The sequence below is a fragment of the Perca flavescens genome, chromosome 16 (genome assembly GCF_004354835.1).
Source record: "Perca flavescens isolate YP-PL-M2 chromosome 16, PFLA_1.0, whole genome shotgun sequence".
Lineage (NCBI taxonomy): Eukaryota > Metazoa > Chordata > Actinopteri > Perciformes > Percidae > Perca > Perca flavescens.
Genome location: NC_041346.1, coordinates 28,810,202 through 28,826,670, shown reverse-complemented (window position 1 = coordinate 28,826,670; position 16,469 = coordinate 28,810,202). Strand labels below are relative to the sequence as shown.

Genomic DNA, 16,469 nt, shown 5'->3' with positions numbered 1-16,469 from the left:
CGTTCAGCCCCGACAGAACGGAGCAAACCGTTCGTTTAAACTTAAGCAAGGGTGCGTTGAACACCCGGTTATGTTCACAAGAGAAAACAATCGGCTCGTTCGAGATGAGCCAGGTCTGCGCAGAATCGCTCACCGGCGATCGGCGCCCAACGCATGCCGGTTAGATTTGTGTCCGACCTGATCCCGACCTGATCCCGACTTGCTCTGACGTCATGCACACGTGGGCAACGATAACCTCACGAGACCAAGGCGGCGCAGTTGCTTTCCAGCAACTGCAAGACCCAGGCTGACCCAGGGGCATGCTGGGAAACGTCGGCCTCCAAGCTGATCTAATGGTGCGCTCTTTTTGTCTTGTAATCGCGACTAGTAGCTCGAGTGTGACGTCACATCCGTGTCGAAAAACGACAAACGAACTCGGGGTCCTCTGTGTTCAGACGACTTGACGAGTCGTATATATACGAACTCGGGGGGGGGCGTTCTTTTTGCAACTTCCGGTTCGTAACTCCGAAAAACGACTCGTAGATCGACTTTGGTGGACAAAAAGAACGCACCATAACATCCGAGTGGTTCAGAATCGACTCAACATGATGAAGTTTTATATAAACTTTTTATTGATTTTGAATTGGAGGGATTTTAACTGCTACTTGTCTGATTTAAAGGCTTATTCTGTACAGAACACGTGTGTGGCTGATAGTTATGTTTAGAAGTCAGAGAGACTAAATCTGTTCAGATTACAGATCATCTACAGTGTGTTAATTAAAATCAGCAATATATCGCATGTTGAGCATTTTGACAGCTACTCTGTCATAATAAAAACATCTGGATATATGGGTCTGATAACATTTTATTAAATGGGAATCAGACCACAGTATTTCTATCACTTCCTGTTCAGCCTGAAGGCTGCTGGAAACGGTCGGAAACTGTCCGACTTGAGAGCAGATTTTTGTCACCGCCCCCGGCTGCTGCCGCCTGCTCTCGTCCCCTTTACAGGCGAGGCGCAGTTCATCTCCAACGAGCCGAATACATCAAAGCCTGTTGCGCAGCGTTCCGAGGAAACCTGTCCATCAGCCAGTTGAACCTGTTTTTGCCCTCTGCAGTAAGTCAAATTTCCCCTCGAGGGACAATAAAGATGTGATCTGAAGTGAACTTTGTGGTATCATGGTATACACGTGAACACAGGACGTAGAACAGGGGCGTAGGTCATTTCAACATTTAGGGGGGCGGACATTATAACCGATCATCCCAAATTTGTTAGGCTTCAAACACTTCATTTCCTGAATTCCGTTGAATTTGTATGCATTAATTTATGGTGCAAATCTCTATATATGTAAAAGAAAAGTATTATTCTCCTGTGTTGTTGAAAACTTTCTTCACATTCAAAACATGAATCATTTACATCTCCACAACAAATCGGTTAGAGAATAAGACCTTGTTAAAGGGGTGATAGAATGATTATATAAGGTATTTCACACTGTTCTTTAAGGTCTCCTAATGGGGTATGTAACATTGGTTGGGCTGAAAACGGCCCAGGTGCTATTTCTTTGCCCTTATGCATCCCTGTGTAATAGCTCTATTTGGAACGACAGCTTTTCTTCCAAATATGGTACGCTCATGAATATTTAGATGAGCTGCGCGCTGACTGGTTGAGGAACCACTCACACAAATATTGGGGCGTGACTACGACTAGAGCCAAAGGAGGAATTGAGAAGTTGACGTCAACTTTTAGCTTTGTTCAGATTCGCTTTCGTTTTCAGCAGCAGTTTCAAATTGTGAGATTTGCAGAGGAAAGGGGTGTCAATGGGATTGTGAGGTTCTATGTATGGCCTATTTACCCACCAAACGGTCATTTTTTAACTACGACAAGGTAAAATCGGTTTTGCATTCTATCACCCCTTTAAAGTGATAAACTGTTCATCATATCCCCAACCGGCCCGTCAGACACCGCCTACCAAGAGCCTGGGTCTGTCCGAGGTTTCTTCCCAAGAGGGAGTTTTTCCTCGCCACTGTCGCACTGCTTGCTCTTAAGGGAATTACTGTAATTGCTGGAATTGTTGGGGCTTTGTAAATTATAGAGTGTGGTCTAGACCTACTCTATATGTAAAGTGTCTCGAGATAACTCTTGTTATGATTTGATACTATAAATAAAATGGAATGGAATTAAAGCTCCATATTTCAAGGCTACAGAGAAGACATGAAATCACAGACTTTAATTTTCACGCTCCTGAAAATTTTATGAGAGTGGTCTCATATATTTTGAGGGGGACAAATCTACTTCTTCTAAATATTAGGGGGGGGACATATCCCCTGCATCCCCCCCGAAATATACACCTATGATGTAGAAGTGGAGTGGGATATTAAGTCAAAAGGGTTTTATTATTTCATTTGTTGTGTTCCCAGTCGCATATTTGACTTTTTTTTTAAAGATTTCTTTTGGGGCTTTTCCCTTTATTTCAGAGTGACAGTGGATAGACATGAAAGGGGGAGAGAGATGGGGGACGACACGCAGCAAAGGGCAGCAGGTCGGATTCGAACCTGCGCAGGACTCCGCCTACATGGGGCGAACGCTAACTGGATGAGCTAGAGGCCGCCCCGCATATTTTACTTTTAGTACGTACTACACCTGCCCTCAAGTACGTACAGAGACTATGGAAGTAAATAAAATACGGAGAGAAGTATTCAAATTCTTCAACAGCCACCGAATACTTCATATTGAAATGTCTTAACTTTGATAACCATGTATCTGACTTTGTTTGTTCTGAATTAACCTCTTTAAAATATGAAATTTCCTGATTTGCAATTTCAAAAGCAGAAAATATTTTTTTCATGTTCACAAATTCAGATCTAAAAATTCAAAAAGTTTCAGCAAGAAAAGTAAAAGTAGATTCAGGCTGCTCCAATTAAAAAAAATAATAATTTCAGATTCCCTCCCTTTCTCTTAATTGCATAAAGAAGATTGATGTATGTGCGCTAAATATTCAGCTGGTTAGCCTAGCTTAGCATGAAGACTGGAAAGAAGAGTATACAGCTAGCCTGGTGCTGTCAAGAACTTAAAGTGCTCATATTATGCTTTTTGGCTTATCTCCTTTCCTTTATTGTGCTATGTACATCTTTTTGTACATGTTATAAGTTTAAAAAGTGAAAAAGCCCAAAGTCCCCCCCCAAAGGGACTTACCATCTCCAACAGAAAACACTGTTCACCAACTGCTCCAAACAGCTCTATTGTAGTCCAGCCTTTACTTCAGAGACCAACGTGGTCACTTTGGAACACACGTTATAATGCTCACCTAGCTGCTAGCATGGCGTCATACTCTGCTTCTGACTGGCTAGTAGTCCTTACCTAGGTACTGCTCCCAAAAAAGATGTAACAGAAGTGAGATGTCTCACTCTGTAGCTAAAACAGAGAGCTCCACACACAGGGTGAAAAGAGGAGCTGCAGCAATGTGCAGTACAACAAAAATATGGTGTTTTCTGAAAATTAAACCACATATACCTATTCTGATATAACCTCTAAATACAATTATGAACCTGAAAATGAGCATAATATGAGTACTTAAAAAAATAATAATAATAAAAAAAGGCACATTTAAAGCTTCCATTGAAACCACAAATTGTCATGTTTGGACTTTGGTTTGTGTGAAGATTAACCAAACAAAATTTAATTTTTGATTTTGGCAGCCCCTTGGTGTTTCCTTGAGCAGAACGGCCTCGTGTTGCAAAAACTTGTTGAAAAAAGTTTCGGGTTCAAAGTGAAGTTTAAAGTCAAAATCGGTCATACCGGAAGCAACAGTTTTCCTCCATCCATTTTCAAGAAGAACACAAACAGAAATGTTCAGGGTCCCTCCCGCAGCAGCCAGACTCCCTTTAGAAAACCTCTTTTTTTACTGCAGCAGAGTCTGACAGTCTGCCACGCCCGGTCCTGGTTCTCCCGAGCCTCACTTCCCTCCAGCAGCGTGGCGTCTTGTGTTGGCTCCCAGGAAGTAGCCACAGACGGACCCTGCAGCCCCGGGACCGTTATTCGGGGGAGAGGGGGGGCCTGCGGAGCAGCCAGGGGACAATCTGCTCCTGGCTGGCAGGCGTGAAGCTCTCAGTCTCCTGCCAGAGCTCCGACTGCCAGGGGTTCCACAGAATAGTCCACTATTTGTCCACCATCAAAATTGCACTATTTACTAATTGAAGCGGCTTGTTATTGTCGAATATTCGGTCATCTTTGGTTTTTACCATGTTGCAGTTATGAAGTAGTGGCAGTGTGTCAGAAAAGCATGTAATGACATCACATTTGCAGCAGGGGGCAGTGCGGGTAAAAGTTGTAGTTCTGCAGTGCGAGGCGTTAAAGCAGCAGACATTTTTTTGAAAGCTAACAAGGGTTCTTCTCACGCCCCTTAATGGATATCTCCTCGACTCCTCGGTCCTCGGCTGAACCAGAAGACGTTCAGTCCCTCCCCGGTGAAGGCCGTCTCAAAGCTCTTATTTCTGGCCCGAGGAGCGAGCGTCGAGGAGCTAGAGGCGAGGAAACACGAGAGCAGCCGTGCAGCTGGACGAGTCGCTAACTCCACCTAAACAGCTGACGAATGAATGGGACGCTTCAGGAGGAAAGGATGTCTCATGCCTCTAAAAAACACATTTCCTCGGTTCCTCTCTCCTCCCGTGATTTCCCGCCAAAGGGAGGCAAGTGGAGGAGTCGAGGAGGCAATTTAAAATACCCCGAGAAGCGCCTTAGGAGGGCAAAATGTGAATAAAAAAAAACTATTGTAAGTTTCCTGTCAGTTTGTTTTTGCACTGTATGTTGAGGCCTACGTCTAAGGTGATTTTCTGTCACGACAGACAACGTTTTCCAAGCTGTCAGTTTATCAAGAACACACACATGTTGGATATTTCCATTTCATTATGGCGTTTCACTGCGGTGAATTTCGGTTGGCACTGTTTATATCCCTATCTGTTGGTTTACACTTGCCTTTTGAGTAAAATGGATTAATAATTTGTGTCCTTATGACAGCTCAGCTCTTTCCGCTGGGTAAAGAGCTGAGCAGCCATTTTCCCCTGTTGCCATGGGAACGTTATGAAGAGACGTAATTACGCGACGTGAACATCATCGAAAAAAGCAGGGTATTGGGGGGGATCACTTTTTATTTCTCTTTTTCAAACTGCAGTTTTTTGCAAGTTCCCGCAATTTCATCGTATAAAATTGCATAAATACCCCGCATATTCCATCAATTTTTTTAAGAAAACGTGCCACATAGTCAAGGATTTTTGCCCACAACAATCACAAAAAAAAACTGCATTTTTCTGGAAGGACTTATGTAGGTCTTATAGAGGCATCAATATGAAACTGAGACGGTTTCATAACCAGTTAAAAACACCTTGTAGGGGCTTTAATCGGAGCTTTAGAGGTGCTGATTAACAGATTTGGTTTGTTGTTGTTGTGCATCTTTGGGTTTTTTTACATTTCGGATCTGTTAACTATTCAAGTATTTGTTCAGCAGGTGGTTGCATCGAGTATTTTGGTAGATTCTGCAACATGCAGAGCAGGCACAAAATGATTTTTGTAATTAACAAAATGAAAGCAAATGAAAAAATGAAGATAAAACTTGTTTTCTTACAAATTAACTTTGTATAAATTCATACATTCAATGCAGGTTAACTTAACATTCGCCTATAAAAGTGTCACTGTGAACACGAGGTATTCATGGTAACAGTGTTTGAAGTCATTGTGCATTTAGTTTAAAGAGGACGCCTGAGAACCGGTGTGATGTGGAAATATATTGAGGGGAGAAAAAAAAAAAAAAAAACACATCAATGCAAAGTGACTTTGCCTCAAAAAGGTAAAGTCATGTAAAGTCAGAGGAGGCTTGACAGATGAGTGGGAGAGAGTGGAGTTGTTAAACTTTTCCCGCAAACGCTTCCAGATCGAAAGCCGTGTCCAGTAAACGCTGCAGCTCCGCGAGGTGAGTCGGCTTGTTTCCGGTAGCTGGAGCTGCTGCCGGGTCACGTCCAGCATACCTGCACACGCACACGCACACGCACACGTAAATAAGCATATGATACAGTCACAGCAGAGGAACTTCCAGTTCCGATAGGTAGAACTCACCAGACGGGGCGGCTGCGGTTGATGGTGGTGCGGATGCGGGGCTTGACGTAGTCGTAGTAACCCTGGTTCTTGTGCTCCTCCTGACACCACACCAGATCAGCGTTTGGATAACGCTCGGTCTCTGCTTTCACCAGATCAAACGGGAAGGGCGAGAGCTGAAAGAAAGAAAAATAAAATAAAAAAAGAGACCGAAAAATCGGACGTTAAGAATACTTTTATTTGGGTCGTAGTGATGCTTGCAGTTGCCATAATTTAGGACACACCTTCGATGTCCATCCACCAAAAGTGCCGTTGGATTTATTATTCTAAGTGTCTGACAACATTATGGAAAGGATCCCTACAGGATACTCCTTTTTTGGTTAAGATGAAGCAACCCCCAGTTGCTATTGCAAAACCCACCAGACTCCCATTTAAATAAACAGTCATTTTATCAGCGTAAAACACACTTCATTCAAAGTCGACAGAAACAAAAGAACTCCAAAGCCGTCTTGATTCATCTTTCCACTGTTCCAACGATCACCACACTGGTTTGGTTGAAATAAACCCTTAATTCACCCATTTACATGTGGAAATATCTGGCTCTATACACGCTAAAAGTCCTGATTATTTACATGGAGTCTGGTGGAAATATGATGGCTCTATACATGATAAAAGTCCTGATTATTTACATGGAGTCTGGTGGAAATATGATGGCTCTATACATGATAAAAGTCCTGATTATTTACATGGAGTCTGGTGGAGATATGCTGGCTCTATACACGCTAAAAGTCCTGATTATTTACATGGAGTCTGGTGGAGATATGCTGGCTCTATACACGCTAAAAGTCCTGATTATTTACATGGAGTCTGGTGGAGATATGCTGGCTCTATACACGCTAAAAGTCCTGATTATTTACATGGAGTCTGGTGGAGATATGCTGGCTCTATACACGCTAAAAGTCCTGATTATTTACATGGAGTCTGGTGGAGATATGCTGGCTCTATACATGCTAAAAGTCCTGATTATTTACATGGAGTCTGGTGGAGATATGCTGGCTCTATACATGCTAAAAGTCCTGATTATTTACATGGAGTCTGGTGGAGATAAGCTGGCTCTATACACGCTAAAAGTCCTGATTATTTACATGGAGTCTGGTGGAGTTTGGTGATGGTGATTTCGAAGCGGTTTCATGTTAAACAAAAAGGATCTTACTCTTTAACAAAAAGTCCTCTGCCTGTAGGGATCCTTTCCATAATGTTATCAGACACTTAGAATAATAATCTGAGTCTGTCAGCGGCAAAAACTGAACTTTTAGTGGACCCTAACTGACGGTGCGCAAATGGCCCGAGTGGATACACTAAGTGTGTATAAAGCCTGCAACGGTCTTGCTTTCAAATAATTCTGTTCCCATTAGTCACTTAGACGCAAAACACTGAACCGAAAAAAATACAGAATTTATCCTTTAAACAGGAGAAAAAAACATGTACGGTCATATTTAAGCTATGTAACAAAGGTCGGTGCCTCCATAGAGACCACCTCCAAAACACCTTCCGTTCCACTCCGACGTTACCTGTTCGACACGGACGACAGCTACGGCGTCGTCCATGCCTCTGTTCTTGCGTTCACGGGCGAGTTCGTAGTAGATCTTGCCGGTGCAGAAAACGATTCTCTTCACCTTCTCTGGGCTGGCCGCCGCAGGCCCGTCCTCTGGGATTATACGCATGAAGTGTGTGCCTGCAGGATGACAAACACAAACCATAAATAACAAAACAAGAAACTAGCCAGTATTTCGGAGAAGAAGATGCCTTAAGCAGTGAAAAACTTGAAAAAACCTTCAAGAAAATCCCTATCCCTACTGAAAACTAACTCAAACTAAACTAAAAGTAGCAAACACACTCTGAAAACTAACTCAAACTAAACTAAAAGTAGCAAACACACTCTGAAAACTAACTCAAACTAAACTAAAAGTAGCAAACACACTCCGAAAACTAACTCAAATTAAAATCAAACCCAAAAATCAAAATGAAAATAAAATAAAAACTATCTGAAATTTCTAAACTATGATAATCTTGGTGCTCACCTGGCAGCATGTGATCAAAGCTGGACTTGGCCTCAGGATGGCGCAGCAGAGACTTGGGAGTAAACACGATCAGCTGAAGAGATAAAGAGAGAGCTCAGTGACCTTAAACCGCATTATCTCGTGTGTGATGTCACGTTTCATGGTGTGTGTGTGTGTGTGTGTGTGTGTGTGTGTGTGTGTGTGTGTGTGTGTCTTACAGGCTTCCTGAAGGGCTGCAAGATCTGTCTGCGGAGGACGTGGAAGTAGTTTGCCGGAGTAGAGCAGTTGACAACGATCCAGTTACAGTCGTACAGCTGACGCACTGCAAAGTCCTCTGACAGTTTCTGAAAAATTAAAGTAGGGATGAAAGTTAGAAGCAAGTGAGAATATACAGAAATTCAATCAATCATTCTGTCACTCCTGCTATCATTCTTTGTCTTACTTCGACAATCATGTTGAACATTTTGGAATTGCACTTTCTATAACGCTTTGGAAGATTTAAACAGGAAGTTACAGCGTTTCTTTAGACTAAATTAGTTCACATTGTGGCAAATTAAAAGCATGCCAAATGATCTAATAGCAGTTCATGTTTGCAGTGAACCCATGGATGGAATGACAACTATCACTGGATTACTTTGATACTGAAGAAAACTCAAAAACATGACGAGTCCCAGGCAAGCTCTGGAGTTAAAATTTGTCATTTTTCTATCATTTCTAAACAGATTTATGCAAGTAACACTGAATCTCAAACTGCACTCAAACTACACACCCAATCTGATGTATATATGAGCAAAATCTGAAGTTATAAGGAGAGGTAACAGGGTTGTTTCTGACACAAACTCACAGGGAAAACATCAGGATCATCATTGCACATCTGTAGAAACCTTTCAGGGCGGGCAGACGAGTGCTCTGGACCCTGAGGGAAGAGATACAATAAAAAATAAAAACATCAAGAGTTGGCACATTACATATTTCTAACCAAGTCGCCCTTGAGGTTGAGATAAATGCAGAATGTGGCAGATCAAGTTTCTTAGTTCCTACCATTCCTTCCATGCCGTGAGGAAGCAGCAGCACAATGCCGTTCTGTCTCACCCACTTGGCCTGGCCCGAGCTGATGAACTGGTCGATGATGCACTGAGCTGTGTTATGAAAGTCTCCGAACTGGGCCTCCCACAGCACCAGCGCGTTGGGACTGGCCATGGCAAAGCCTAATTCAAAACCTGCACACAAATTAAACCAGAAAACAAGGCAGGTTCAGTGATGGGTAAATAAAATACTTTCCAACACTTTCAGAGTTTGGTTGTCCAACTTAACTTTCTAAGTAGATTGAGGTTACATCCACACTACTAGGTTTTCATTTTTAAAGGGTATTTTGAGACAAAAACGAGCTCCATCTACACAAGAGTTTAGCTCCAGTAGCAGAACTAATCTCCGTCCATATTAACATAACATTAACACATATAACATGACTGTTCACTCACACACACAGGCTGGTGTAAACAGGAAGCAGATTGTCTGACATTACTCTGCAGTTTAAAATCATGGATGTAGAAGTTATACTTAATGTATACTTTTTTTATTGGGGGAAATTACAATTTACACTCCGTTTGTTCGAATGAACACACACACACACACACACACACACACACACACACACACACACACACACACACACACACACACACACACACACACACACACACACACACACACACACACACACACACACACACACACACACACACACACACACACACACACACACACACACACACACACACACACACACACACACACACACACACACACACGTCAGAGTGAGTGGGGCCAGTGAACTGAGCGGTTGGAGTTGGTTCCCAATCCAACTCCATACGGAGCTACTGCCACCCCAAAGTTGACAGAAAAAAAATACAGAAAATATTCTGGAGAGAGAACAACTATGTTGAAAAGTATGAGCTGGGAATTATGAGCTTGGACTGACAACGAGGTGGAACTGGCTCGGAAACGCCGGAGTAGTGCAGACGCGAGGAGTAAACTCAGCAAAAGACAGTTTTAAAACAAAAAACTTAGTAGTGTAGATGCAGCCTAAAAGTCTGCGTGGATCTCTAAAGTGAACCTCAATCACAGTTCCAACCCATTTAAAGCTACTGCCGGGGTGTGTGTGGATGCTACTCACCCAGGACTCCGTACTCTGACAGAGAGCTGTTGCAGACAGTGTAAGGAGCTTGATCGGGCGAGACGTAGTTCATTGGGATGCAGATCCTCTTGTCAACGTTCTGGTCGTGAAGAACATGGTGGCGATGGCTGGGAAGCAAATCAGAGAAAAACTTAAATTACATTTAAGGGGTTGTCACGATTTAGTTTTGAGACAACAAAAATTTAAATGAGATTTCGATTTCAACTATTAAAATCAGAAGCACGGTCCGCGGCGATTCCCCCAGAATCTTTTCTCTCCCCACCCCCACCTACTTGCGCTCGTTAACCGGTAGCCTGCCCGGGTCAGAGATTACGGATAAACAACCAAATCCTCCTGCTTCCCTGAAGTCTGCCATGGTAGGTAAATCTTTATGGTGCACCTCGTTAAACTAATGGTGCATTCAATTGAGAAAAACTTCAACCTTCTACCAAAGGTTACATGGGGCCAGTAAATACAATCAGTTGCCCGATCGGCACAGCGCTTGAAAAAGTAAACGACTGAACAACTACTACGTCTGCCTGTGTCTAGCTTTGCGCAAGCTTGTTTATGTCACAGACAAAATGGCAGTAAATCCCAAAACAACATAAAAGTTGAAACGCAAAAGAGAGATGTACAGTAGGTGAAATCACCCATTAGAGTATTATTAGAAGTATTAGAAACAAAAAAAAAAAAAAAGAGAAATTAAGTGAAGTGGTTAAAAACAAAAAGAGCATTATTCGGTCTCCATTTCCTGAGACAAATTGCATATTTTATATATTATATATATTATTAAGTATTTGTCAGCCTCGTCAGTCTGTTGTTCAAAGTAGAGAAGTTTCTCTGAAGCCATAAAGATCTTCAGGAGGAAGAAACCATTTTTACACAAATCTTTCCCAGTGCTCCCTGCACACAGTTTCTCTGAATTGGACACAGGAGGGTTTAAGCATGAAGGTGACCTCTCGTATTATCAATCTTTCCCCACGACTTGTTGCACGGCTTCCCAAAACTCTCAGGCCTCTCTCTTCTTTCTAGATTTCTATTTCTAGGAAGCTGTGGCTAATGATCCGATGAATGTCAGTAGATGGTTAAAATGTCTTGACATTCTGTGACTTCATTCTGCCTGTGATCCACCTTAAAAATCCCAAAACCATCATTTAAGTAGAGCAATATAATGAAAGAGCCATGAGGAACACTTCCTTAGCAGGTCTACGTCTACATCTTTATGGAGGGTGTTCCTCCACTCGGCTGCTACTTTCTCTCTCTCCAAAAACCAGAGAGAGAGATAAAACCAGTGACTTCCCTTTTTGTGTATGCGTTACCTGAACGTGCCCCTCTCCACATCCTGTCCACTAAGGCGTACGTGGATCCCTTCTTTGAGCAGAGAGCCGAAGGCCATGTATTCCCCGAGAGCCCAGTCGCACAATCGTTGGTTCACCATATTTGCGCGGCCCTTTAGGATACGACTCAAACCTGAAATATGAACACAGAATCAAAATACAGATTTAAAAAGAGACTGGCAGCACGTTAGGAGGGTGGAAATCATACACTGTATATAAAGATGGACGACACGTCTCCGTTTCCTCCCGCTGTACAAAAGTGAAGCCAAAATATCTCGGATACAGGCGCTGCCATCTTGTAATTTTGGAGCCAGAGTCTGCGCAGTAGTGATCGGACGGTGGAGCTGCAGTATCAAAGTCCCGCCCATACGCCCGCCCGAAACCAATCAAGAGTCAGTCCCACTTTTTTAGCGATTAATTAATTAAAACCAAATATATCAGAAAAATGAACACTTGAACAAACGTCGGCAAGATTGGAACTACGTGAAATGACAATGACCATCTTTGGGAAAAATGTATTTGACGTGTACTTTGATGTCTTGGCTTTACTTATAGAGTCTACGCATTAACCCCTGGTTGAAACAGGAGGAGGAGAGCGGCCAGTACCTCCGTGTATCGTGAAGTCTTCCTCTGGGACGGAGGCAGCAATGTTTCCAATATGGTTGAGTTCTTCTTCACTGATGCCAGTCGAAGGGCAGTTCATACTTTTGGGCTGTCCCTCCTTTGTGAAAAAATCTAGAGAAAGACACACAAAGACGTCACTGACCCATGCTGCAAAAAAAACAAGTCCACTGCAGTTTTAACATAAGATTCATTAAACGAAAAAAAATATATTTTAATAATATAAATATAAATAAGACTCGTTACCAGGCCATGGGGAGTCTAGCCAGTGTTTGATGTGAAGGATCTTCTCATCTTTGGAGCGAGCATAAGCATCCTCGCAGATTTTGTCGTACCTCGCAACTTCCTCCTGAAAGAGATGGATGAGAGTTTACTGAAAGCTTCACAGTGCCCATGTCCAAAGTAGCAACTCTCTGCCATGTGTATAGTAGCTTATTACCGACGTATTCACCTCCTCCAGAGAGTGAAAAGGGTTTGACAGCTTTCGAGTTTAGCAACTTTCAGAACAGGAAGAAGGCGTTTGCTTCGGACATTGGACCTCATTCATTTCTCCCTTATAGTTTACAGGATTTACTGCTTTGAAGTCCTTGTCGTCAGTGTATAATACGTATGCGTATAATCTGTTCTCTTGTAAGCCTTGTGCATCACTATGGACATTTTTGGCTTTTAAATCAATTCAGCTCCTATAATAAAGTCCTGAATAAACTGTGTATCCAAAATACAGACACTTCGACCCTTAAGGACAAAAATGTCTCAACTAAAAGCCACAATTTTTGATCCCATGTTAACTCTATGGTGCAAAAACATGCTGTTCTCCTGGTTTCTACTCGAGGCATTGATGCGTTTTTTTTTTTTTTTTTTTTTTTTTTTTTTTTTTTAAAAGGGATGCACAAGGGTTTTGCTCCTCACACAAATTGCAAATTGATATGCAGAAATCTATATTTTTGAGCCTGAAAGGCATCAATTATTCTGTCTTGTTCCTGCTGCTTTCACAAAACGTTTTTCATTTGCACCAAACTCTCTCAAAAGGCACGCTTGCAAGCTTGGTTGCATGGTTTTCTTTGCGTCAAACTACTCTGTCCCCGTTTCATTCAGATAGTAGAGATGCATTGTTATGTCTCAAAGAGCTGACAATGAAACCTGTTTTTTCTCCCCTCCTCTGTGTACAAACAGCACATTGAGATTGTAAATTGTCTCAAGCTAAATGTGACACAGAGGCTTTTTGGAATATAGAGAATTTAACGGTTTAAAACTGTCACACTGTGCAAGACAACCCTGCTGTCTAGTACAAAATCTTGCACATATTTTAGATGTTTGATGACAAGCGGTGTGACCTAGAGCAGTTCATGTTGCTTTACCTCATAGGCTTGTGTTGTGACGACTCCCTCTGCGATTAATTTTCCAGCAAACTGCTGCAGGACCCCTTTCTGCTTCTTGATCTGCTTGTACATCAGCGGCTGCGTGAACATCGGCTCGTCCATCTCGTTGTGCCCGTTGCGTCTGTAACACACCTGGATGTGAGGAGGCAAGAGTTTAGGCATGCTTTTCTTATAAACACATTTCTCTTGTGCACACAATCAAGTGACCATTTGTAACAGCTTGGTAAACTCCTCCCTCCACACCTTTCCAATGTCCAAATTAGAGGGGGGGGGGGACAATTTCTTTAACTTTCTGAAATTGAGGATCTGAGATTAACATCTCTTTCACACTGTGATTGGTCAGCTGTGTGGAGGTAAGCGGAGCCAGGGTTTAAACGTCTCTCTCAAGTTTTTTTAACAACTATTTCGGTCACTTTTTGTGTCAACAACCCAGTGCAACTCTATGAATGCATGCCTGAAAGCTATTATATCGCCATATTAAACCAATATTGCGTCTCTACCACACTCTTTGACGACTGGCTTTCCCAATTGCAATACGATGTGTTTAAACAACACGACATACAACAAATGCAACTCACAACAGCATCCAGTGGGAACTTTATCTCAGAGGTCCGAATCCTTCGATTCAGACTGGGTTTAAAACATTATACTTGGCTTGAAGTTCTACTTTGAGCTGCTAAACAGGAGAGTGTTTTTCTTATGTTTTGATTTGAACTTTGCTGACCTCTCTCTAACATAAACCTCCCCTGTCCCTACAGTACCTACACACGGTTTCTCTGAATTTAACACATGAGGGTTTAGGCATGAAGGTGACCTCTCCTGCTTTCAATCTTTCCTTGGAAGTAGTTGCTCAACTTCCCGAACCTATCAGGCCTCTCTCTTCAGTTTCTAGGAAGCTGTAGCTAATGATGCAATACAATTCAGAATCTGATTTTATTGCAAGGCAAGTTTGCACTTGCAGGGAGTTTGCCTTGGTGTATTAAGTGCAAACAGGAAACAATAAACATTTAAAAAATGGAATTATCAATAAAGCTACAGTCAAGAACTTAAATATAGAGTAGATATATAACAAAACATATGCACAAAGACATTATAACAAATATGTGCAAGGTTATGGTTTTATTTATTTATTTTTGGGCATTTTAGGCCTTTATTTTTATATAGGACAGCTTAGAGTTGAAAGGAGAGAGAGAGAGAGAGAGAGAGAGAGAGAGAGAGAGAGAGAGAGAGAGAGAGAGAGAGAGAGAGAGAGAGAGAGGCCCCCCCCATCATGCAGCAAAGGACCACAGGTCGGAGACGAACCCGTGGCCGCTGCGTCGAGGAGTAAACCTTGTTATGGAAAATGTTAAAGTTATGAATAATGCTTACTTGAAATAAGAACACCGTTGTATTGAAAAAGGTTACTAAGAGCAAACGGAAACTATTTTTGTTATATTTAAATCGCGTCAGCATGTGCATAACAGACACAGCTTGTTCTGTGGTTTGTCCTAAGGTCATGAAGACGGCATGTTCAGGCTGAGTAGGACGGCTGCGAGACATTATCATACCCAGACACAAGCGCGCTTAGACGGTTCCTGTTTTTAAAGGTTCAACTTATGACCATGTGGGTGCTTCCTCTTTTAGTGTTGCTCTTTCTGTGTATAAAGGATGCTAACATTGGGCATGTACTTTGAGAGCTCTTTCTCTGCACTCTCTACAGCAGTGCGGTGAAACCAACTGACTCCTCCACATGGCACTCTGATGTTTTGTGAAAGTTGTGTTTCTGCTTAAAAGTAATAAAACAAACCGAGACAGTTTGATTTTCCTCATCTTTTTGTTATCTTTATAGTTGTATCCATACGATGTGACAGACTTAGGTTAATATTTCACCAGGTCCGAGGGCTAGAGGGATGTGTTAAGTAGACCCCATAAAGTTATCCTAAGACTGATTTTAACACTGTACTGTATGGATGGTAGCTACAGGATATGCTTTGAATTCATAAGATTTAACAATACAGTGTTAGGGTTAGCCCCCAATGTAATTGTCAAAGGTTGTACTGTAGGGCGAGGCAATATATCGATATTATATCAATATTGTGATATAAGACTAGATATCGTCTTAGATTTTGGATATCATAAAATCGTAATATATTAATTGTTGTCTTTTCCTGCTTTTGAAGGCTGCATTAGAGTAAAGTGATATAGTTTTCTGACTGTTCTAGCTGTTCTATTATTTGCCTTTAAATTACACACGTTGTCATTAAATAGACATTTCTGATAATTATTTATCAAAAATCTCATGTGTGTGGCCATGTTGGTTCAGTGGGTAGAGCCGACACACATATACTTAGAGGTTTATGCCTCAATGCAGAGGTCCAGGGTTCGCTCTCTCTCTCTCTCTCTCTCACCTAGCTGTCCTGTCCATTAAAAGGCGGAAAAGCCCACCAAAAAAAATCATCTTTAAAAAATAAAACTCGTTGTGTAAATAATATTTTGTTAAAGCACCAACTGTCAATCCTACAATATCGACATCAAGGTATTTAATCAACAATATCGTGATATTTGATTTTCTCCATATCGCCCAGCCCTACTTTACTGTTGTCAGTAGATAATTAAAAATGTCTTCATTCTGCCTGGGATCCACCTTAAAAATCCCAAAACCATGATTTGATAAGAGGAAACTCCCTGCATTTAATGTAAGAGGGATGAAGAACAGTTTTTACAAACTTACCAGGTCTACGACTACATCTTTATGGAAGGTGTTCCTCCATTCGGCTGCTACTTCACACACATACGCCACAGCCTCGGGGTCGTCTGCGTTGACGTGGAAGATGGGAGCGTTGACGACCCGTG

General features: G+C 42.0%; 1 protein-coding gene across 1 annotated transcript in view; it reads right to left on the bottom strand.

The window, feature by feature from the left end:
• Positions 1–5,335: 5,335 nt before the first annotated feature.
• ogdhb (oxoglutarate dehydrogenase b) overlaps positions 5,336–16,469 on the bottom strand; it is a 33,008-nt gene continuing 21,874 nt past the window's right edge. Inside the window, exons 11-23 of the mRNA XM_028601094.1 lie at positions 16,348–16,469; positions 13,617–13,769; positions 12,505–12,607; positions 12,244–12,372; positions 11,620–11,770; positions 10,301–10,428; positions 9,166–9,344; positions 8,969–9,040; positions 8,343–8,468; positions 8,146–8,218; positions 7,636–7,799; positions 6,086–6,240; positions 5,336–5,997 (exon numbers count right to left, since the gene is read on the bottom strand). The exon at positions 16,348–16,469 is cut by the window's right edge and continues 58 nt beyond it. Coding sequence (XP_028456895.1) covers positions 5,877–5,997; positions 6,086–6,240; positions 7,636–7,799; positions 8,146–8,218; positions 8,343–8,468; positions 8,969–9,040; positions 9,166–9,344; positions 10,301–10,428; positions 11,620–11,770; positions 12,244–12,372; positions 12,505–12,607; positions 13,617–13,769; positions 16,348–16,469 — 1,676 coding nt within the window. The 3' untranslated portion in view covers positions 5,336–5,876. The remainder of the gene's footprint in view (positions 5,998–6,085; positions 6,241–7,635; positions 7,800–8,145; positions 8,219–8,342; positions 8,469–8,968; positions 9,041–9,165; positions 9,345–10,300; positions 10,429–11,619; positions 11,771–12,243; positions 12,373–12,504; positions 12,608–13,616; positions 13,770–16,347) is intronic.